The following is a 22,195-nucleotide window of genomic DNA, read 5'->3' on the forward strand; positions in this document are numbered from 1 at the left end:
CTAGGCTGTCCTGGACTTGCTCTATAGATCAGACTGGCCTGGAACTCACAGTGATCCGCCTGCCTGAGTGTGTGGATTACAGGCATTGCCACAGTCTTTTAAAAAAAAAAAATTTTTTTTTTAAAGTTGAGTTCCAGTGGATTCTTCCTGCACGGGAGGCAGTAGGAGTGGAGTTTCCACGCCCGGATATCTGAGTTCCATCCGAAACAGCGGTTCTTAACTTCTCTGAGCCTGGTGACCCTGTGTCCGGCAACAGCAGGAGGCAGCAGACCTGGAAGGGCACCCGAGTCTGGGGAACCTTCCTCGGCCCCTCCCCCAGCTCTATAGGATCTAGCTCATGAACCCAGCCCCCACCATCGCTTCTCCAGAAGGAGTCATTCCGGCTCTCCCATCCACCCAACAGGCTGCTGACGGAGCCGAGACCCTGAGACAGGACCCCAGGCCAGGCTGGCCTCCGCATCTTGGTTTCCTGCCGCCCGCCCCCTGCTCGGTCCTGCAGGAAGTGGCCGCCTCCTGAACAAAGGGGCCGGCGGACAATGGCCATTGAATTGGGCTGGGGCGCTCGTGCGGGGACAGGCCGCCAGCTGCCCGCACTGATAAGACCCGGCGCGCCGGGCCCAGTGCGACACGGAGCTACGCGCGCGTCCCTTCTCACCATGCGCTTCCACGGTGGCCTACAGAAGCACGGCGCGAAGCCGAAGGCACGCCGAGGCCTGCGCGTGGGTGGCTGGGGACCAATGGGGAGTCGGCGCGCCCCACTTTCGGACCAATCTCGGGAGTGCGCGGGGCAGCCGCCCCGCCCAGAGCCTGGCGCAGCTCCCAGCTTCGGTACTGCCTCTTCTGTTTCCTACTCTAAGGCCGCTAACGAGCGACTCCATCCGTGCTGCCTGATACCGCTGACCAGCGACTTGGTCCTGTGCGGCTCTTGAGAGCTTGTATGATGTTTTGATTTTTTTTTTTTTTTCTCCCTGAAGCCCCAGACGTCATCCCTGTTAATGCTGGGAAACGTTCTCATAGCTGCGCTTCTCTTGTATTTCTTTGGGTGGCATGGGTGCCTACGTGGCAGGCAGTGCCGCCTGGCTTTCGGCAAGGGTTGAGGTGCTGGCTGCCTAGACTCCACGGATAGTACGAACAGCAGGAGCCATGCTAGAATAGCGTCTGCTCCAGACATCCCCTTTCCTTGCCACACTTTACCCTTAAAGTGTGACAGGGCCATCAGAGCCAGGCCAGATTCCTACTCCCGGTGACTTTGAGGGCTATCCAACAGATTCCGCGAGCCCTCTGGGACCTTATCTGGAAAGCTCACCTCCTTGGGCCTCCTCCTGCTCCGGAGGCGTGGATGGCTAGCACTGGAGCCTACTCCAGAGGAGAGGGGAGTTGAAACTATCAGTTTCCAGGTTCCCAAGTCCTTACCCTAACCCGGTGCGGCTCTGAATGAGCCCACAAAGCTGTAATTAGTGTATGTGGCAGGCATCTGTTGTAGTTGGCCAGGGAGAGCTCAGCTGCCCCAGAATGACAGGGGATACAGGGAAGAGACAGGTGGCAAGGGTAGAAGCAAAGGCTGTAAGTTTGGGGAAACTGAGGCAGAGTGAGATGGCCCTGCTCATGTCCAGTCTTGGCAGACCCAGGCGGATGGGACAGAGAAGGGGCTGCTTCCCCTGGCAGTGCCCAGAAGACAGCTTTTCCTGCTTCATCTTCACAAGCAAGCAGCCCCTCCCCCCAACAAGTTCGGATCTGCTGGCTGCTCTCCCTACCACGGGGGGGGGGGCAGGAATTATGGGATAGCAGAATGCAGTGGGTTGGGGACAGAGGGACCTTCAGACACTCCTGAGGCCCTGGAGGAGGAGGCACTGTAACTCAGCTCTGGTGCAAGGGAGCAAAGGCTTCTTCAAGAAAGGAACAGAGAAGAGAGGCTGCGGCTGCAGCAGCAGCAGAGTAGACACTAGGGTCATGAAGAGCCAGTTTTGGGCAAAGAGCAGCATACAGCAGGGGTGACATAGGGTGTTAAGAGTGCTAGGGGATCTGATGAGATCTACTTCTTGTGTTGTTTGAAGCCATTATATTGGTAACCCTGAGGAGGCCAGCCCAGGCAGGGAGCATGCCCATGTGGTAAACACCTGCCAGGGCCCCCAGGAACTGAGTGGGAGTGACTTAAGAATATCGAGTCTGGAAGGCAGTGCTGCGTGTGTGGCCCTAGTGATGCAAGGGTCAGGCTAAGCAGTCCCTCAGTGGCCTTTGTGGCTCTGTTGGTGGGCAGGCTGGGTGGCCATAGCATGGCAAGAGTGCTGAGGTGTGGAAGGGCAGCACCATAAGCCACAGAGATAGGACTTTGGGTGGGGCTCTCTACAGGTACCATCTGGAGTCACACCAAAGGTGCGAGTACGGTGCCCTTCCTGGGCGTGCCTTGCCTCCTTGGCCTGGCACTGTCCACCTTCTCCACGCTGCCCCTGATTAGAAGGACCTTCTCCTGGCAGCTGTCTGAGATGCCTTGTGCCCACTAGGTGTTTTCTTGTCACCGATACTGCCAGACAAGTCATGTTTTGTGAGACATCCAGGCCAGGCTGTGGACACCTGGGCCTGCAAAAGCAGATGCCCGTAAGTCTCCTGGCTGTACCACTCAGTCTGCAGGAAGTGGGAAGCCCTTGGCTTCCAACCCTGCCTTTTATCAGCCTTCATGGCTTCCTGCCATAAAAGTGCCCTGCTCCCCCACCTTGGCGCCAGGACGTCGGGTCAGTGGTGACTCACCCAGTGCCCAGCATGAGGACGCCTTGGCCTCATGTCCTCCTGCCTACCTTCACAGCACTTGTGGCCTGGTCATTAGGTCTCACAACAGGCTGGCTTCTTCTCCAAGACCCTCACAGCAGGGCACACCTCTGCTTCTGGGCCATGAGCTTGCCTCTGTTGGTCTGCCCCACTCTGCAGAAAGTATGACACCCCAATCTCTGGGCACCTCCCACCCAGAGAACCATGCTATCCATGTGAGTCCTGCCCTCACCTCCCTACACCTTACAGCTCCATCAACCTTACTCTAGCATAGTCTCTATTGCCAGCTGGGTCCCAAGTATGTGGAGACCTAAGACTGTTTTGGCCTGGCTCTGGGAAGCTGTCCCAGTGTAACTCCCATGTATCTCTCCCCTCAGGGCCTCAGGAAGGCTCTCCAGGGCTCCTTTTCCACCCTGGGTGCTTGCATTCCACAGGCTTGTCTCTCAGTGTTAACGGACTGTTAGAACCCTGAGGGATGCTGCCCTCTGGCAAAACTGATCCTCCACTTTCGCCTGATGCACCCTTTGCCCAGGGCACTCCAGGACTATAAAGATGGGAGCTGGGCTGGGGAGAACAGAGAGACCCTTGGCTCCTACACCAAGGAGGCTGGTGGAACGTGGGGAAAGCCAGGATGTCTGGGAGGGCTTTTGCCTGTAGGGGAAGCATTTCTCTCCTTTGCATGGGGCTTGTGTTCCCCGTCAAGTCCTGCCCTGCTGAGCCTGAGTGGGGGGTTGTGTGGTTAGTTAGCACAGTCACCTTGGAAGAGCAATGATAATTAAGGGATCCTGTCTGCGGGGAACCTCACGTGGGCCACGCCATCCCCGGGAAAGCAAGCTGAACAAGCCTTGGAGATCACAGCGGTAAGCGGTGATCCTCCATGGATCCTGCTTGGACTTCCTTCAATGACGGACTGTCAACAGGACATGTAAGCCAAAAGAACCCTTTCCTCCCTCCCAAGGTAGGTTTGCTCAGCATTTAAAAATCATAGCATTTAAAAATCATAGCAAGCCATGCTCGGTGGCGCATGCCTTAAATCCCAGCACTTGGGAGGCAGAGGCAGGTGGATCTCTGTGAGTTGGAGGCCAGCCTGGTCTACAAGTCCAGGGCAGCCCAGGCTACACAGGAAAACCCTGTCTTGAAAAAAAAAAAAAAAAAAAAAAACACAACAACAGGCTGGAGAGATGAGATGGCTCACGGTTGGGAGCACTTGTTGCTCTTACAGAGGACCCAGGCTCACTCTCTCCCACCCACATGATGGTTCACAGAGATGTTAAGTTCACAGAGATGTTAACTCGAGCTCCAGGCATCTCATGCCCTCTTCTGACCTCTGCAGGCACCAAGCATGCATGTGGCGCACATACATGTATGCAGCAAAACACTCACACACAAAAATAAATCTAATGCCGGGCGTGGTGGCGCACGCCTTTAATCCCAGCACTCGGGAGGCAGAGGCAGGCAGATCGCTGTGAGTTCAAGGCCAGCCTGGTCTACAAAGTGAGTCCAGGATGACCAAGGCTACACAGAGAAACCTTGTCTCGAAACCCCCCCCCCCAAATCTAATGAAAATTTAAATCACGGGAGAAAGCAAACTATGACAGAAAGGGTGTGACGCCCATGTCCCACCCAGCTGGACATGGCTGTGTGCAGCCTTCAGCCCAGGACAGCGCTCCTACTCCAAGTTCTCAATCTGTCAGTGGGCTGGGACCAAAACCAGGCTGGGGCACATCTGCCATTAAGCCTACAGTCTGGATTTTGCTTGTTTGCTTTTTGGAGAGAGGGCTTCTCTGTGTAGCTCTGGCTGTCTTCGAACTTGCTCTATAGACCAAGTTGACCTTGAACTCAGAGATCCATCTGCCTCTGCCTCCCAAGTACTGGGATTAAAGGTGTGCCCCCACCATTGACCAGCAATTCTAGATTCTTATGCGCAGGGGCCCCTGTCCACATTGCAGGCCCCTCAGGGTGAGCCAAGTAGCCAATCCAGCATCTTAGCAGGTGATGGGCATGGTTTAGCAGCTTTTCTGTTACACTTGTCTTTGAAGTATGCTCATGATAACAGAGAGGAGTCTGGATTAAATTCCATGGGGCATCTGCTTTCTATTAGTTCTTTTTTTTTTTTAATCTTTTTAAAATTTATTATGTAATGTGTACACTTGCAGGCCAGAAGAGGGCATCAGATCACATTATAGATGGCTGGGAACCACCATGTGGTTGCTGGGAATTAAACTCAGGACCTCTGGAAGAGCAGCCAGTGCTCCTAACCTCTAAGCCATCTCTCCAGCCCTATTAATTGTTTGAAATAGGGTTTCTGTGTAGTCTTGGCCTTCCTGGACCTCATTCTGTAGATCTGCCTGCCTCTGCCCCCTGAGTGCCCCACGACTGCCTGGCCCATTGCCCACATTAAAAAAAAAAAAAAAGATTTAGTTATTATTATGTATACAGTGCTCTGCCTGCACATACAGCTGCACAGACCAGAAGAGGGCACCAGATCACATTATGGATGGTTGTGAGCGACCACGTGGTTGATGGGAATTGAACTCAGGACCTCTGGAGGAGGAGGTCAGTGCCCTTAACCTTTGAGCCATCCCATCCCATCCCAACCTCCAGCCCCCCATTACCCAGTTGGAGTACACTATTTGCACTCTTGTGGAGTGTGCTTGTCTGTAGGTAATGAGGGTGCCTTGCTTTCCACGAATTGGGAGGTAACTCAAACCAGCAGAATCAGCAGCTCCTTAAGTGAGCGCTCAGCTGTGATGAAGGACCTCAGTAAGCCTACACCACCACCACCACCACTTTTTTTTTTTTTTTTTTTAAATAAAGACAGCATTTCCCTGTGTGTAGCCTTGCCTGTCCTGGACCCACCAGGCTGGCCTTGAACTCACATATCTCCACCTGCCTCTGCCTCCCAAGTGCTGGGATTTTAAAGGTGTTTACCACCACTGCCCGCTATAAGTCACTTCTGAACACATGTCCTGAAGACAGCATGCTTTACCTCTACCTCACAGTCTGTACCTTCATCCACCATAGTCTGCCCCTTGCTTCTACCCACACTACACCTCAGCTGGACAGGGGGGGTTATGCTCTGTGATCAAGCCATGCCAACTTCCCCAGGCCCTGCTGAGGCCAGATGCCTGGCAGAGAGCTAATCATAACCTTCATACTGGGAGATAGGAGTTATGACCAGGCTTAACTAGACCCTCTCCAGACTTCTCCAAACTTGGCCCATGCTTGGGTTTCCTGGGCCTGCCAGGCCTCCACCTAAGCAGTAGGGCTGCCAAAGGGCCTGTGACATTCTCTCTACTCCACTCCCTTCGAGCTGGGCTGGGGTATAAGGTGCATTATGCACTAAAGCCCTTCAGAGATGCTTTGGGAGGACCTCCGCTCTCCTCACCGGCAGGGTCAGCTGGGATGATGGGAACCAAGAGTATGGCAGGATGGGCCTCAGGACAGGCTAAGACCCAAGGTTAGGTTGAGATGAATTAGGTCCCTCCAGCTTGGGGGGAACTGGCTTCATGGGTCCTAGCCAGGCCCATTGTTTGGGGACAATAGCTCCCCTGAGCTAGGTTCCTCTCCCAACAGGAAAAACCATAAAGTCTGCCCATTACCACTGCCCACGGCCCCTTTGAAGGCCTGGGCAGGCCTCAGGCGCCAAGTGCAGCTTGGAACCTGGTCCCACCGGTAGCCAGTCTGCCCTAGGGACTAGGAGTCCTTCAGGCATGTAGCTCAGGCTACAGATACAGGTTCTAAGGAAGCAGTGGCCCGCCTCACTAGAACTCAGTAGTATGTGGACAGCTAAGCCCCCTGCCTAGGAGTCCTTCCTGAAAACCACTATGGGCTGGAAACTCCCAACTAAAGCTGACTTGATACCAGTGTCCCCTAAGAGGCAAGAGCACTTTTGCATAGTGCCTGAGCCCTGTGAATGGGACAGATAAGGAGTTTGAGCAGTGGTTCCCAAACTTTCTCAAGCTGTAACCCTTTAATGCAGTTCCTCATGTTGTGGTGACCCGCTCCAGCCATAACATTATTTTCATTGCTACTTTATAACTATAATTCTGCTATTATAAATCATAAATATCTATTTTCTGATGGCCTTAAACAACCCCCGGTGAAAGGGTCATTCCACCCACAGGTTGAGAACCACTAGGTTAGAGGGTGCCAACTGTAGGGTAAGTGCCTTAGGACTAAAGCCTTGGAGGTGTGTGGCTCCAGGAGCTGTGTTCCTGCCCACATGCCTGCCAGTCCTCTCACTGAGCCTGGCTGGTTCAGGGGCACCCTGTATTTGTTGATCTGTAGTGTAGGGAGTGATAGGGCCAGTCTGGCTGCACCACCCAAGCAGTCAAAGCACCTGAGGTCAGCTTTGACTGCTAAGAGCATGCCCAGCAAGGTCCTTCAGAGAGCAGTGCTGCACACAGCCACCAGAGGGTGCAGCCCAAGCCGACCACCCACACCGTGGCAAACAGACCCATTTGCTGCAAGCAGCAGATAGATGTGCCTGTAGATCCTGTGCTCCTGAGGTTCAGCCCCAATGCCTAGCTTCTCCCCTTCACTGTGCCCTACCCCACTTCTGCCCAGCCAGCTTGACACGTGCTTCTAGCTCACCTGCCCTGCTGTTTCCTCACCCCCACTGGGGTTTACTGGCCCAGGGCAGTGTAAGTTAAAGGTTGCTTAGCTGTGGGCTCTGGTCTGCAGTCCCACAAAGCAATGGTGCTAAATATTAAATTTTACCCAGGTCAAGAACAGGAGGGGAGGCTCAGACAGCACTGTCGTAAGTGCACACTCTCATGGATGACCAAAGTCATGCTTGCCTGCCTCAGGGCAAGGCACACCGCCTTATACTATAGGTCACCTGGAGACCCCAGTCCTGACTGGGATAAGCTGACTTCTAGGAACTCAGGGAGCAGGCTACCTCCTCCAGGATGCTCCCAAGGCAGGGCCATCCAGGGCGTTCATGGAGTAAGCCTGTTGTCCTTGGCTGGGCCCCTGCACTTGGAGGAGGCTGCTAAGTTAGGTGCAGAGGGCCATGCAAGCTTCAGAGGGCTGAAGGTGCAGGGGAGCCGAATAGGAAGATAGCCACAGTAGATAAAAGTGGCGACACCCTCAAAAGATACCATTGCCACATGAAACATTAACCTGTACTGCATGTCACCAGACCTGGGTACAACCAGCAGAGCACCAGCAGAATCAGCCTTCCACCCCAGCAGTCACAGAAATGGGTTGGGCTGAGGGGTGGGGGTGGAGGGATCAAGCAGGTATGTTTTCCCCAGTGATCACAGAGCTTCCTCTGAGCCCAGGAGAGGCCCAAGATTTGGGATTGCCACAGGCTTGCCTGACAAGGGTTACACCCCAAGGCTTCAGAGACTGTGTTCCCAGAAGGAGCAAATGAAGTCAGACACTCCACTCTACACAAACTTAGGGAGGATGTTTAGTTCCAGTTGGGGTAGGCCCAGAGCTTGCAAGGGTTGTGGGGCCTGCAGGGTTGGTGGCCTGCAGCAGGCTACGGCTCCAGCCATCCAATGAAGTTGAGCTGTCTGGATCTCTTTGCTAAAGTCAAGGCCTTTCAGGGGTTGGCCCAGTCTTGGCTCCCAGACTGGACAGACTCCCAGGAAACCACCCTGGACTCAGTTCCAGCTACTGCCTGTAACCCCATTGTCCAGGGCCCCTAACTCTACCTAAACTGCTGAGCAGAGAGCCATTTGAACCCAGGTTATCTACCACACAGGAAGCAGTCCACAGAGGGGTACAGAACAGTCTCCTTCAGTCCCCCCCCCCCCGCCTTAACTCCTGTTCTAAGTCTCTTAGAAGAGAGGCCAGAAAGAAATGCTGGGTCTAACAGGTATTCTAAGATGTGGGCACCCATTCCCTCAGGAGCAACACCCACTGAGGCTGCTTCTCTGACCTAGGAGTCCTTGCCGCCTAGCCAAGCATCTGGTGACAGCTACTTCGAGCACATCCAGCTGTACCCATGTCCATTTCATTCATTTCTCTCAAACTGGCAAGGTGTGTGTCCCAAGTCTGAGGCACAGACCTGGGCTAAAGGTGCCTCTGCCCGGGCTTACTTCACTCCTGCTCTAACAGCTGTGCGGTGGGGTAAAGCAGCTGGACCACAAAACTGGGGTTTAGGGTTAGCTGGACAAGACTCTTACTAGGCCCAGCCAGGCGGTGGTGGCGCACGCCTTTAATCCTAGCACTTGGGAGGCAGAGGCAGGCGGAACGCTGTGAGTTCGAGGCCAGCCTGGTCTACAAAGCGAGTCCAGGACAGTCACGGCCACACAGAGAAACCCTGTCTCGAAAACCAAAGCAACAAGACTCTTACTAGGCCCAATAGCTCAGCTACAAGTGGGAGCAGTGCTTCACAGCCATGAGGGACTATAACCTCTCTCTGTGCCCAGATCCTGTAAGGATAGGCACATACCCTTCCAAGCCTCAGATACCTAGGGTCATCAGGGCCCTTGTGACTGTTATTGTCTTGCCCCTGTGATCACCAACTTTCAGAGGTTCCTCAGTTCAGGTGGCTGGCAAGAAAAATGGATAGTGCATCCTATAGGTAGCATCACCTGCACTTCCCTCTCCCTGGTAGGAGAGGGCAGAGCAGGCTGCCAAATTTGCTGTCTGCTTAGCATTCAAGTGTGCACGCCATACAGGGTCCCAGTCTAGAGTGCAGGATCCAATAGACTCCCTTATCCCTTCCTCCCCACCCCCACCTTGTTTTGTTTTTCAAGACAGGGTCTCTCTGTGTAGCCTTGGATGTCCTAGACTCACTTTGTAGACCAGGCCTCTGAGTGCTGGGATTAAAGGCCTGCAGCACCACATCCAGCTCCTCCCCTTTTCTAAGGTTCAGTGTCCTGAGACCTGGCTCTGCCCCTAGAAGGCTGCCCGAGGCACTGCTCCGCACTCTGGGAAGATCCCAGCCAGGGGGACCCTGCTATGATAATCCCAGTCAGAAAAGAGCACACAGAAATGGATTAGCTGCATGCAGACGGGAGCACACAGACGCAGTGCCTCCTCGAGCTGGTGGTGGCTCAAACACAAGGCTGTGACCTCAGCTCAGAGGCACCTTGCCCACTTCATGGGCTGCCCCCTACTGGGACCCTCCCTCCTCAGCACCCCAGTCTCTCAACTATGTGACACAGGTCCCAATCATCTCAGGACCGTCCCATGTCACCTATCTTCTAAGAACCATCCTCACTACTGTCCCCCATGTGACACAGGTCCCAATCATATCAAGACCTTCCCATATGTCACCTATCTTCTAGGGACTGTCCTCACTACTGTCCTCCTCGCTCTGCCCCAACTTTTTTCAACTCTACCATGGTAGTGTGGAATTCAATTACTACCACCATTCCAGCCTTACGGGCCCTTGCTCATTTCCCAGGATTGACAACCCCTCCTCCTCTGTCTCCCGGGGCACCTCGGTTCCCATGCCAGGGTATTTGCTTCTATGGCCTCAGCTCTCACCTCCCACTCCTCATCCCTGTATTCTCTCCATGCCACAGGCAAGTCGTGCTGTAAATAAGCACACAAGCATCCTGAAAATACTCTCTCCTACCACAGTTCTAATCTCACTTCTGAGAAGGGCCCCTGACTATGGTTGCACACCCCTCATAGACTTCAAAAGCATTCTGCAATCTTCTCATCAAAATCACATCTATCGGTCCTGCCCCCAACTCACCATCTCCAACCTGGCCCCACCTCTGGATCTAAAACAAGTACTCTGCCTCAGCCCAGGGAAGGGCAGCTTCAGTTAAATGCACTGAGGGTAGGCCTTGGGTCTTCTCATGAAGAGGCCCAGGAGACCTTGTGGGCTTCTTGGCAGAGGGTTCTGTTCAGCTCATTCCGAGTGATGGGAGAGCACCAGAACCCAGAATTCCACATAGGATGTGCTGGACATCAGCAGGAAACTGCATGCAGGTGTCCGTGGTCTGCTGGTCTCCACTTTCTGGGCGCTGCTGATGAGCTTGACTAATTTGCTATTGGGTGGCCCCAAGGGCTCCTGGATGCACAACTCATGAGTCCTAAGCAGGAGGCTGAGGCCTGTAATGCTCTTGGTGGTTCAAGACAGTGAACGGCACTGGAGACGGTAGGGAGCTCCTGCTCACTTCTGCAGGAAGCTGGTGCTGCAGTGAAGGCAGGCGCTCCAAACTACAGTTGCCTAGAACAGGGCAGTAACTGCCACGTGTCTCCTGACCCTGGCAGCAGCACAGACCAGGGCTCTACTTCTTGACTTAAGCCCTTGTGCTTCGGCCTGACGAGTAGGCTAGGCCATGAAGTAGGATCTGGACTCGGCTACTCCCTGACCATGTTTCATTACACATAAACACACAGCTAGTTTCCTTCGCTGGGCAAAAATATCCCTTACATTGCTCAAAACATGATTCCCAACAGTGAGTATGATGGGGCCGCAATGTGGCCATGGGAAGGAAGAGAGGTTCCAATCAAACGGGACAGTGCTTGACTGGCCGAGTCTCAGGAGTTCTGCCTGTGAGCCATGGCCCAGGGCCCATCTGACCCTCATAAGACAGACACACTTGGAGTCCAGCACCCGGACGCTGCCTGGCCTTGAGTTCCACTCAGTAGCCGTCGTCCTCATCACCATCACAGCCGTAATCTGTAAAGCACAGAGGACAGTGGTGGGGTCCAGGCAACCCTCTGCTGTCATAGGCAGCATGCCTCCAGCTCCCAACACCAACTCCTCTGCTCATCTCACAGGCCCCACAAACTGAAGGACCATCATTTCAATCTGTTCCCAGATGTCTTTGGGGTTGGTGGACTGTGTGTGGCCTGTGGGGAGGCCTTGGCTCCTAGCTGCGCACTGTCAACAGTATGACCAACCCATGCCATTTCCCTACTGACCGACCAGCCCCTCTGCTGACTTGCAACAAGCCCAGAAACCATGACCCTCATAGCAGATGCCTTGCCTTCACTGTGGAGCTGGCCTCCTAGTCTTTGCCTAGTTCCTTCTAGCATATTCAAGGGCCTCAAAATCAATATGGGCAATTTTCAGTCTTTGTTCAAATCCCCCGCCCCCTTTTTTTGTTTTGCAGAAAGAAACTTAGTTTGCAGCCAATGGGCTCATTCATACTTAGAAGTTACTCAGGTGAGCGGCTATGTTTTTATGTCTCTGGATGCCCCTCAAAGTTCCTTATTGGGCCCATACCATGTGGGCCCTACCCACCATTGCCACCCATCATCTGCAGAGCACTGACGCAGGGCTCTCCATCCTCTTCCTCTGCATCCTCCTCATCTGCATCCTCCTCAGGATGATATGACACAGGGCCACTCTCCACCAAGACTGCTGATGGCTTGATGGGCTCAGCTCCCAAGGCAGGGGGACTTAAGAGCAAGGCCTGGAAAGAGAGGGCTGACTGGGATAAAAGCAGAGTGTGTGCTGCCCTCCTGACTGTACGGGACCTCAGGTTTTTCTCAGTGTGAGCATGGGCACTTCTCGGAGCTCCTGTGGAGCTGGTCAGAGGGTCAGCCTGCCTCCTAGTATGCACTAGCTCCTTCTGGTCTCCTGGGGTTATGTAGTCCCAGCACTCCTTCTCCCAAACGCTGTGGTATGCAATCTAGCCTCTGCCCACATCAGTCCACAGTGGCAGTTAGCTTACCCCTAGCCCCAGACCAGCAGCATATAACTGGCCTTTATTACCTGCTGCCTGCTCCACCCAGAAGCCCTCTCACCCTGAGCTTTAGGACTCTCTGCTGAAGCCAGGCCAGTACTGGAGCAGCAACCAGCTAGGCCTCTCTCCCTGCCAAGCCTGATGGCAACTTGTGATCCTGAAGCTAGGCCTAGCTGTGTAGGACAACATACCTGTCCCACAGCTGCCTTCTTAGTGGGCTGTGCAGATACCAGAGGCCTCAACCTGAAAGAAAGTATAGAAGCAACTTCATGGAGGAGGAAAGAGGAGGGGAGGGGAAAATATGTCATACATGTGTGGGTTCCTGTGGAGGCCAAAAGAGAACATCAGATCCCATGGAGTTATAAGAGCTCCTGACATGGGCCTGGGAACTGAACTTGGGCATCTCTTAACCACTGAGGCATCTTTCTAGGCAGTTTTTGATTATTTTGGGGACTGGGCCTCACTATGAAGCATCAGCCTTCTAGGTGCTACAATAGGTCTCTATTATTAAGAAGACAACAAGAGGGAAGAAGCACAGCAAAGACATGCAGGCATTTGCTCCATTAAGACAGATGCCCAGGGCTGGAGAGACGGCTCAGCAGTTAAGAGCACTGTCTGCTCTTCCAGAGGTCTTGAGTTCAATTCCCAGCAACCACATGGTGGCTCACAACCATCAATAATGTGATCTGATGTCCTCCTCTGCCTGCAGATGTACATGCAGGCAGAGCATTGTATACATAATAATAAATAAATACATCTTTAAAAAGAAAAAAAAAAGACAGATGCCCTTCTGGCTTTCCTCCTTCAACAAGCCATGGCTAATTTAAACATGAAGACTGAGCAGGACGCTCACCACACTGAGTGTCCAGCCTATTGCCAGAACCAAAGAATGAACTATCTTGGGGCCTCATCAGGAAAGCTGGCAGCTACCACCCAAAAGTAAATCATAGCACAGGAGGACCACACACAGCTCAGCAACCCCCAGTTATCTCCCTGTCAAGCCACAGAGTAACACTGACCCAGCATGCTGTGGCTGGTCGGCTCTGTCCCCACCAGAGGTCTAACTGTGGCTGCTTCCTCCCTCCCAGCAGAGCCAATGGTGTGGCCTCATGTCCAGAAGAGGTGTGGGTGTGGCAGGGCTGGAAAAGCCCATTTCCACTGAGTGTCCAGCTGCTTTCTGGGGATGGAGTAGGTCCTGCCAGAACCTCTCAACTCTGGGACCCAGAAGTGAGGGGCGTCAGGAAACACCCACATCTGGAGATCGCCTGTTAGCATTCAGCATACAGTGGGACAAGTATGGCTCCTAGAGCTCTGGCTGGCAAACAACAGCCCCGATGGTGGCCTAGACCTCTGCTTGCCTCTTCCCAGGCCGAGACCCAGTCCAAGGGGCAGAATGGTACCTCTTCCCTATGCTTGTCCCAGGGTCAGCACTATTCCTGCTGGCTGCTCTTTTCCTCTGTGACAGCTTCTTGGTACTGGCACGCTCTGGGGGCTGTGAGTCCTCCCTGGGGGGGCTGCTGCCACCCTTGCTGTTAAGGTCCCGCAGCACACTGTAGTTAATCTTGCTGGAGATTTTCTTCTGTTCCAGCATCTTCTCGATAGCCTCCCCAGCTGTGCTGGCCAGGATCGGCTCCCGGCGTTTGCAAGACTTCTTGGGCTGAATGAAACACAAAAGTAACTCCTGTCACCTGCTGGCTTCACAGCTGCCATCTACGCTTGAGCCACAGCTGTAGCCCCACCTGGCACAGGAAGCAGTTTAGCCCTTCTGCAGGGGCACAGGAAGCTGGCTTGGATCACCTTGGCAGCTCCCAGCCTGGGCACCTGCTACCTCACTTTCTGTGTTACCTACCGTTCCAGCTAAGCCTTTCTTGTGGAGAAGAAAGGAAGCGCCTCACAGAGCATGGAGCATGATGCCTGGTGGTATGGAGTTTTGGGACCCACGTCCCTGCCCAAGTCTCCAGTCCTCCTTTGGGGCTAGTAGCACTCACTCTCTGGGCCCCTGCCCAAGTCTCCAGCCCTCCTTTGGGGCTAGTAGCACTCACTCTCTGGGCCCTAGAAGTTTTGCAGCACATCCTCTTCTCACTTGGCTCCTAAAAGGTTCAGCCTCTCCCTAAGATAATACTCAGAGGCTGAAGCCCCAGACAGAGCGACTGAGCCAAGTTACCAAGACTGCTTGCCTATTATTGAAGAATACAGGTGCAAAGAGAGGTTTTTTGTTTTTTGGTTTTTTTAATGTATACAGTGCTCTCCCTACACATACCCCTACAGGCCAGAAGAGGCCATCAGATCACATTATAGATGGTTGTAAGCCACCATGTGGTTGCTGGGAACTTAACTCAGGACCTCTGGAGGAGCAGTCAGTGTCCTTAACCTCTGAGCCATCTCTCCAGCCCCAGAGAGGGATTTTTTATTTAATTGTTTTTTTTATATCCCAATGGAATGTTCTCCTTCTTCCTTCCTTCCCAGTCCTTCCTTCCCCACTCCCTCTCCCCATCTATTCCTTCTCCCCTTCTCCTCAGAAAAGGAGAGGCCTCCCACGGTAGCAAACAGCCTTGTCACACCAAGTTGCAGTAAGATCAGGCACATCTTCTAATGAGGCTAGACAAGGCAGTCCAGTTAGGGGAAAGGAATCCAAAGGCTTTTGTGTCCTCAACAAAGACCTCAAGCCCAAGGACTTTTGAGTCCAGCCCTGTATCTCAACTCTGTCTCCTCCTTAACACCTGTACTGGATACCCCACTCCAAACCATCTGGGATGGAGCACGCAACCAACACCACAACCTGGCAGTCAGATGTGTGGGTCCTGTGGTTTCCATTGCCTGTTCCAGGCGGGTTCCTATGGACACAGGAGAAAGGTGTTCCCAAAGTTCTTTCCTCCTATCAGCGAACTCTAAGGCTGAGTTAAGCTGGCAAGAGGCGCCCACCTTGTGTTCTTTATAGATGCCAAGCTCCTTCTCCTTCGCTATTCTTGCTTCTTTCTCTGTAAGATGAACAGAATAGCTGGCGTCAGCAAGGGACATGTCCTGGGACCTGGGCAGATGGATGGATGGTACTTACCCTTCTGCTCCCGAAGGTACTCAGCATTCTCCCGCATCCACAACTCGGCTTTTACTCGGGTTTCCGACTCGTTCAGGATATACTGTGGGAAGCACAGTGAAGTGGCTTCAGCTCTCTGAAGGTGAGCTCTCAGGTATCTTGAGATCTCTCAGCAACTAGTTTCCTATTTATATGCTCAAACTGCTAAAGAAAGGACGTGGGAAGGCCTCCCTTCAGCATTGAAACCTGTCACTCCTTTGTCCTTCTCTGCCAACTTTACCCTGCAACCATGAGCCAGTACTGATAGTTCCTAAGCCTTATTAGGCACATCTCTGAGATACGGAGCCAAGTATGAGTGTAGAGTCTGGAGCCCCTGAGGCTTGGGGACTAGAGATGTACAACATACTTGTAACACAATGGGAGCCATGGCAGGTGCAGAACTCAGGGTCTTCCCAACATGGTCCTGGTGGGGCTGCTTGGGGTTTCAGAAGGAAGGGCACATGGCAGCCGAGGCTGCTTTGGAACAGAGTTTGGAGAAGGGAGTCCAGCTGCATGCCTGGACCATAGGCACTACATCCTGAGACCACTCACCTCTCAGGGAATGTCTGAGAAAGCCACAAGGCTCAGAGAGGCTAAAGATAAGTGGCCGGCCCTGAAGCTAGGAGTCCAACCCACCTTTGCCTCCTTAAGTCCCAAACACCACTTGGGGACAAGGAAAGCCAGGGCGTACTTACTCTGTCAATCTCAAGGTCATCGATGCCACTGAGGTCCAGCTCTCCGTCCTCTGAAGTGTCTTCTAGAGAGAAGAACCTTGATCAGTGTCACAGAGGCTGCCCTAGCAGACACTGCTCACCACGGGATGCTTGGGACACAAGGCTGGGACAAAGGGGCAGCCCACACAGCCAGGGTGTCTCATTAGTGGTCAGACCATCCCTCTAGGCTCTCTGAAGTCTGCCCCACTTACCTTGCTTTCTGCTCTGAGCTCCCTATGCTCAGATTGCCAAGTCCTTTTATATTACTTTTAATTACCTGCTCCATCAAAAGCAGATATCCAACAGTCCTCTACATACTTGGCCCATAGGTGAAGCATTCTGCCTCCCCAACTCAGAGGCTTACCCCTCATATAGGCCCTACCCTCCACCCATTTGAAAGGCTCAATGTTCTTGCAAAGGCCAAATCTTTTTAAAATATACTTTATTAATTTATTCATATTACATCTCAATTGTTATCCCATCCCTTGTATCCTCCCATTCCTCCCTCCCTCCCGCTTCCCCCTATTCCCCTCCCCTATGTCTGTGACTGAGGGGGACCTCCTCCCCCTGTATATGCTTATAGGGTATCAAGTCTCTTCTTGGTAGACTGCTATCCTTCCTCTGAGTGCCACCAGACCTCCCCTCCAGGGGACGTGGTCAAATATGGGGCACGAGAGTTTGTGTGAAAGTCAGACCCCACTCTCCACTCAATTGTGGAGAATGTCCTGTCCATTGGCTAGATCAGAATAGGGGTTCGAAGTTCACTGCACATATTGTCCTTGGTTGGTGCCATAGTTTGAGCAGAACCCCTGGGCCCAGATCTGCCCGTCATAATGTTCTTCTTGTAGGTTTCTAGGGCCCTCTGGATCCTTCTATTTCCCCATTCTCTCATGCTTTTCTCACCTAGAGTCCCAATAGGAGGTCCTCCCCTCTGTCCCACTTTCCTGCTAAGTGAAGACTTTCATGGGACATGCCCTTTGGGCTAGTGTCCAGATATAAGTGAGTATGTAACATTTGACTCTTTCTGCTTCTGGGTTAACTCATTCATTATGATCATTTCTAGTTCAATCCATTTGTCTACACATTTCAGGAATTCCTTGTTTTTAATAGCTGAGTAGTATTCCATAGTATAAATGTACCATAGTTTCTTTATCCACTCTTCTACTGAGGGACACTTAGGCTGTTTCTATGTTCTGGCTATTATGAATAAGGCTGCTATGAACATGGTTGAGCAAATGTTCTTGTTGTGTGCTGGAGCATCTTCTGGGTATATTCCAAGGAGTGGAATAGCTGGGTCTTGAGGAAGCCCTATTCCCATTTTTCTGAGATAGCACCAGATAGATTTCCAAAGTGGCTGTACTAGTTTGCATTCCCACCAGCAATGAAGGAGTGTTCCTCTCTCTACACATCCTCGCCAGCATGTGGTGTCACTTGAATTTTTGATCTTACAAAGGCCAAATCTTTACCTGATCAGGGGTCAGAGCCAGATTACAGGGATGGAACCAGGTAGCCTTCCAGACCATTGGTGCCCTAGCCCTTCTTCATAATGATTTAGTATTAATTTTATTCTGTGTGTGGGTGTTTTGCCTGCATATATGCCCATGCATCACATGTGTGCAGGACCTCTAAAAGCCAGAAGAGGGTATCAGATCTCCTGGGACTAGAGCCACCACGTGGGTGCTGGGAGTCAAACCGGGTCCTCTCTGAAAGAGAACAGTCAGTGCTTTTTTGTTGTTGTTGTTTTTGTTTTGTTTTTTCAAGACAGGGTTTCTCTGTGTAGCCTGGGCTGTCTTGGACTCGCTTTGTAGACCAGGCTGGCCTTGAACTCACAGCGACCCACCTGCCTCTGCCTCTGGAGTACTGGGATTAAAGGCGTGGGCCAGGCCACCACCGCCCGGCTTTTTTTTTTTTTTTTTTTTTTTTGGATTGTTTATGAAGTTTTCTGCCTGATTGTGAAGAGGGTAAACAAATCTCATTATGGATGGTTGTGAGCCACCATGTGGCTGCTAGGAATTAAACTCAGGACCATCAGAACAGCCAGTGCTCCTAACCTGTGTGCCATCTCTCTAGCCCCCAATCAGTGCTCTGAACCTCAGTCATTATCCCAGCCCCCCAGTGTTTTAAAGGTGACGGGCAGAAGCTGTAGGGATCTGGCACTGCTGTGTAGCAGAGGCAACTGTTGGCCTTTATGTTTCCCCTCTGCCCATGCTCAAGCTCAGCAGGTGATACTGACTGTGAAGACTCACCACAACTCAGGCTTTCCTACCCCAGCAAACAGGGAAGGATCAGGAATGACCTGGTCCCCTCCACCTGCATGACTCCAGGCTATGTCAGGTCCTCTCTGAGTCATTTGGTAGCCATGCCGTAAGGCAGCTAGCCACAGCAGCTGGAGTAGAGGGAGCTTATGATGTAGCAAGACCAGCTGGCATCTCAGCATGCTGCTACACACCCGGCTCTTCACCCTGTGTGCTCCTTAGTTTTAGATGTCAACTTGTCACAATTCAGAATCACCTGGGAAGAAAGTCTCAATTGTATAAACATCTCTGTCAGGTTTGCCTGAAGGCAAGTCTGTGGGGCACTGTCTTGAATGTTAATTGGCAGCACTTCCCTAGGCAGGAGTCAGGCCTAAACTAGGTAAGACAGGAGAGACCCACATCAGAAGCAACAATGTGCTCCTTCTCTTTTTGCCATTGGCTATGGGTGTGACATGATTAGTTGTTTGAGTTCCCTCAAAGGATGGGCGTGACCCATAGCTGCTCCCTGCTGTTGCTTCTGACAGGAAATCTATCACCTAAGATAAATGAAACTGGAGCACCTGGGACCTGACTTCTGCAGGGGCCTACCTAGCAGGGCCTCACCCTAGCCCATGGTATTACTGGTTCAATCCACAGCAGGGGCCACTCAGACTATAAACCTCCCCTGTCCCAGGGCACTCACTGGGGTCCCCACTTGGGGAGGAGATGCACTCTCGAATGGAGTCGGAGATGCCCAGGCTGGCAGCTGTGGGCAGGGGGCCAAGTAGAGACTCCAGAGCAAGGGGCCTGCTGCCCCCATCAGGACCGTCTGCTGCTTCCGTGCTGCCGTCTTCCCCCAGGAGCTCTCGGTAGAAGTCCTTGTTCATATGGCTGGCAGCAGCCTCCAGCTCCTCATCCTCAGTGTCCTCCTCACAGAATGGGCTGCATGTGGTGTCCTCACCGGAGCCTAGGGACACACGATTCGCACACCACCTGTCAACCAGGCAGAAAGCCAAAGAGAACCCACTTTTGTAACAGAAACATTTTTGCAAAGCTGCAAAATAACCAAGAACACAAAAACTACCAAAAAGCATGCCTTTTTCTGCATCAAAGAAAGCATGGTCCTGCCAGCAAATGGCATTGGCTGCCTACGTTCAAGAAGAGCCCGGCTTATTCCTCATGATCTGTGCAAAAGCTGAGTTAAATGTGGTATCTGAGAGTGCAAGAATATTCAGGAAAGACAAAATGTCTGTGACCTAGGGTTGGGCAAACACACCTCAACAACACTAAAGCAGAACCCATAAAACACACACAGATTGTGAAAGAATTATGATTTTTTTTCTAAACAAATAATAATGCTCACCCTGTGAAAGATACTGTCCAGACCAAGGCGAGCCACAACTTCTTTACAGATAATGTCTGAAAAGGACAGCCTAGAGCATGTCAAGAGTGCCTATGCTCAGCAAACACAGAACCCAAATAAAAAGGGACCAAAAGGAGACCTGCCAGGCCAACACAGAGAACACATGAAGGGCAGAAGAGCAAAAGAGCACAGCCAAGCCCTGAGAGACTCGCCAGCTACACCAAGTCAGAGCGTGAGAGCTGTCTCCTATAGTCTGACTGCTGAGAACTCACACCATACACACTGGTGACCTCATCAGAGAGGATGGAGAGAAAAGAGAGGCACTGGCCTCATCCATGCTGACAGTGGGAGAACAGTGGTGTCTGCTGTGCAAACTGTTTGCCAACAGCAGACCTAACAATTCTATTCTGCCCAAAGGAAATGAATATTGACAGAGACTATATACAGGTTTATCTGCAGCAAACACAAATGTGCAACAGGACTGGTAAGCACCTCACCGCACTTAACAGCAACTACAAATACAAAGGACCACACTGCCCTTGAGCAACATAAAAATGGTGCTAAGGAAAAAAGAGAAGGGAACACGCTATGTCTATAAAAGACTTCTGCACAAAAGTCTAGGAAAAAACCCACTAACTCAATGACAGAAAAAGCCAGTGGCAGCCTGGAGTGGGAAGGAAGGATGGGGCTCCATTACCAAGGACACAAAAGACAGTGACAGCAGCAGGTCTGGAATCACAGTGACTGTGGTGCTGGCCTTAGCTGACACCAGGTATGTCCACAGTCAAAACTCAAAGCCAAAGGTGCTGCAGGTCCACACACAGCCTGCAGCATGTGCATTCTGCCCTCTCATGTTTGATCTGAAAGATACATCTCACCCCAGTCTGTATGATCTGACCCAGAATACCCGGCCAGTTGTCTCTGTTGTGCTCCAACGCCAGGATATGTGGAAGAGGAACACAGATATAGCCCAAGAAAAAGAGGAATAAAAAATTACACAAAGGGCAGGGTGTGGTGGCACACGCCTTTAATCCCAGTACTCAGGGGGCAGGGGCAGGTGATCTCTGTGAGTTCTAGGCCAGCCTGGTCTACAAAGAGAGTCAAAGACAGCCTGAGCTCTGTGTAACAGAGAAACCCTGTCTTGACAAACAAAACAAAAACAACAGCAACAAACAAAACAAAGCACAAAGGACATTAGAACAGACAGACAGCTCTCCAAAAAGGGTTTAATGAGTAGATAAGCTTACTTCAAACCACTAAAGGAAAATGGATGCTCCAGATTGAATCAAGACACCAAACACGGTCTCTGCTGTGTTAGTCAAGTCTCCAAGTGGGCATACAGTAAAAGAGGAGGACAAGTGGGGACCTAGTGACACCTGGGCTTCTATGTGCCCCAAGCGACAGGTCTCTAGGCTTGAGGGTGGTTAAGTGCCTCCAATAGAATACAGGCCTCGGGAATCCTAACAAGGCAGCAGCTGTCTCTTTTTATGAGGGGCCACTGGGGAAAGTGAGGAAGGACCAGAGCTCTGAAAGAGAGCCACTATGTGGCAGGTTCTCAGTATCTATTAGTAGTGACAGTGGGCTAGCATCACCTCTGTGCCCAAAATACAAAGTGCCTCTCATACTGCATGCCCAAGAAATACCAAGGAGCAACAAATCAACAGTATTGCACAGCACAAGCAGCAGTTAGTAGCCATATCAGAACACACCTTACCCCCAGAATTTCCATAGCTCCCTCACATAAGGAGAAGAGGAAATATCTTGAGACTAAGAAAAGAGGACAGTTCTCACAGGAAGTTCACTGCCCCAAATGCAGGAAACCAGCAGACTCAGAACAGAGAAGTCAGCGGTGACCTGGAAGGTGGAGTAAGATTAGAAGGAAGGATGGAGCCAGGCAGAGGTCACTGACCTAGCAAACACAAGGCAGCAGACTATGCACAGCAAAGGATGGCTTATGCAACAAACCTAAGTTAAAAACAAGACGGTAAGAAAGGTCACAGAGAAAAATCACTACACAGAGAAACCGAAAGCAGCAAACTCAACTCTGCAAACAGACAAAGTCCTTGATTGGTATGAGTAGAGCAGCCACTGAGGCTCAAATGATGCCTTCCAGGTATGAGGAAAAACCCAATGTGTGACTGTCAGGACACTGGATCATATTCATCCATTACAGGAACTCCTGTGGTCTCCAGAGACACTGTGATCCTCTGAAGCCCTCACTTGCATGGAGATTAAGTCAGCAATGCATGTGTGGCCGTATACTCACCATGACAGGTGAGGGAACAACCTGCCCAGTGCATGCACTCTAGTCCATGAGAGCTCGAGTGAAGATATACTGCCATCCCCCAAATCAGGAAGATGCTGCAGGGTCAGGCAGACTCAACAAAGAAATTAAGGGGTGGTAGAGAACAGCAGTAGAATCACCATGCGAAGAT

At 52.0% G+C, this 22,195-nt stretch overlaps 1 protein-coding gene across 1 annotated transcript in view; it reads right to left on the reverse strand.

Moving 5' to 3' along the window:
- Window positions 1-10,423: 10,423 nt before the first annotated feature.
- Window positions 10,424-22,195, reverse strand: part of Brf1 (BRF1 RNA polymerase III transcription initiation factor subunit) — a 48,424-nt gene continuing 36,652 nt past the window's right edge. The window contains exons 11-18 of the mRNA XM_051152394.1: window positions 19,101-19,364; window positions 16,146-16,207; window positions 15,433-15,514; window positions 15,300-15,355; window positions 13,778-14,034; window positions 12,569-12,620; window positions 11,933-12,104; window positions 10,424-11,365 (exon numbers count right to left, since the gene is read on the reverse strand). Of these exons, the coding sequence (XP_051008351.1) occupies window positions 11,328-11,365; window positions 11,933-12,104; window positions 12,569-12,620; window positions 13,778-14,034; window positions 15,300-15,355; window positions 15,433-15,514; window positions 16,146-16,207; window positions 19,101-19,364 (983 nt within the window). The 3' untranslated portion in view covers window positions 10,424-11,327. The remainder of the gene's footprint in view (window positions 11,366-11,932; window positions 12,105-12,568; window positions 12,621-13,777; window positions 14,035-15,299; window positions 15,356-15,432; window positions 15,515-16,145; window positions 16,208-19,100; window positions 19,365-22,195) is intronic.

The sequence above is a fragment of the Acomys russatus genome, chromosome 1 (genome assembly GCF_903995435.1).
Source record: "Acomys russatus chromosome 1, mAcoRus1.1, whole genome shotgun sequence".
NCBI lineage: Eukaryota > Metazoa > Chordata > Mammalia > Rodentia > Muridae > Acomys > Acomys russatus.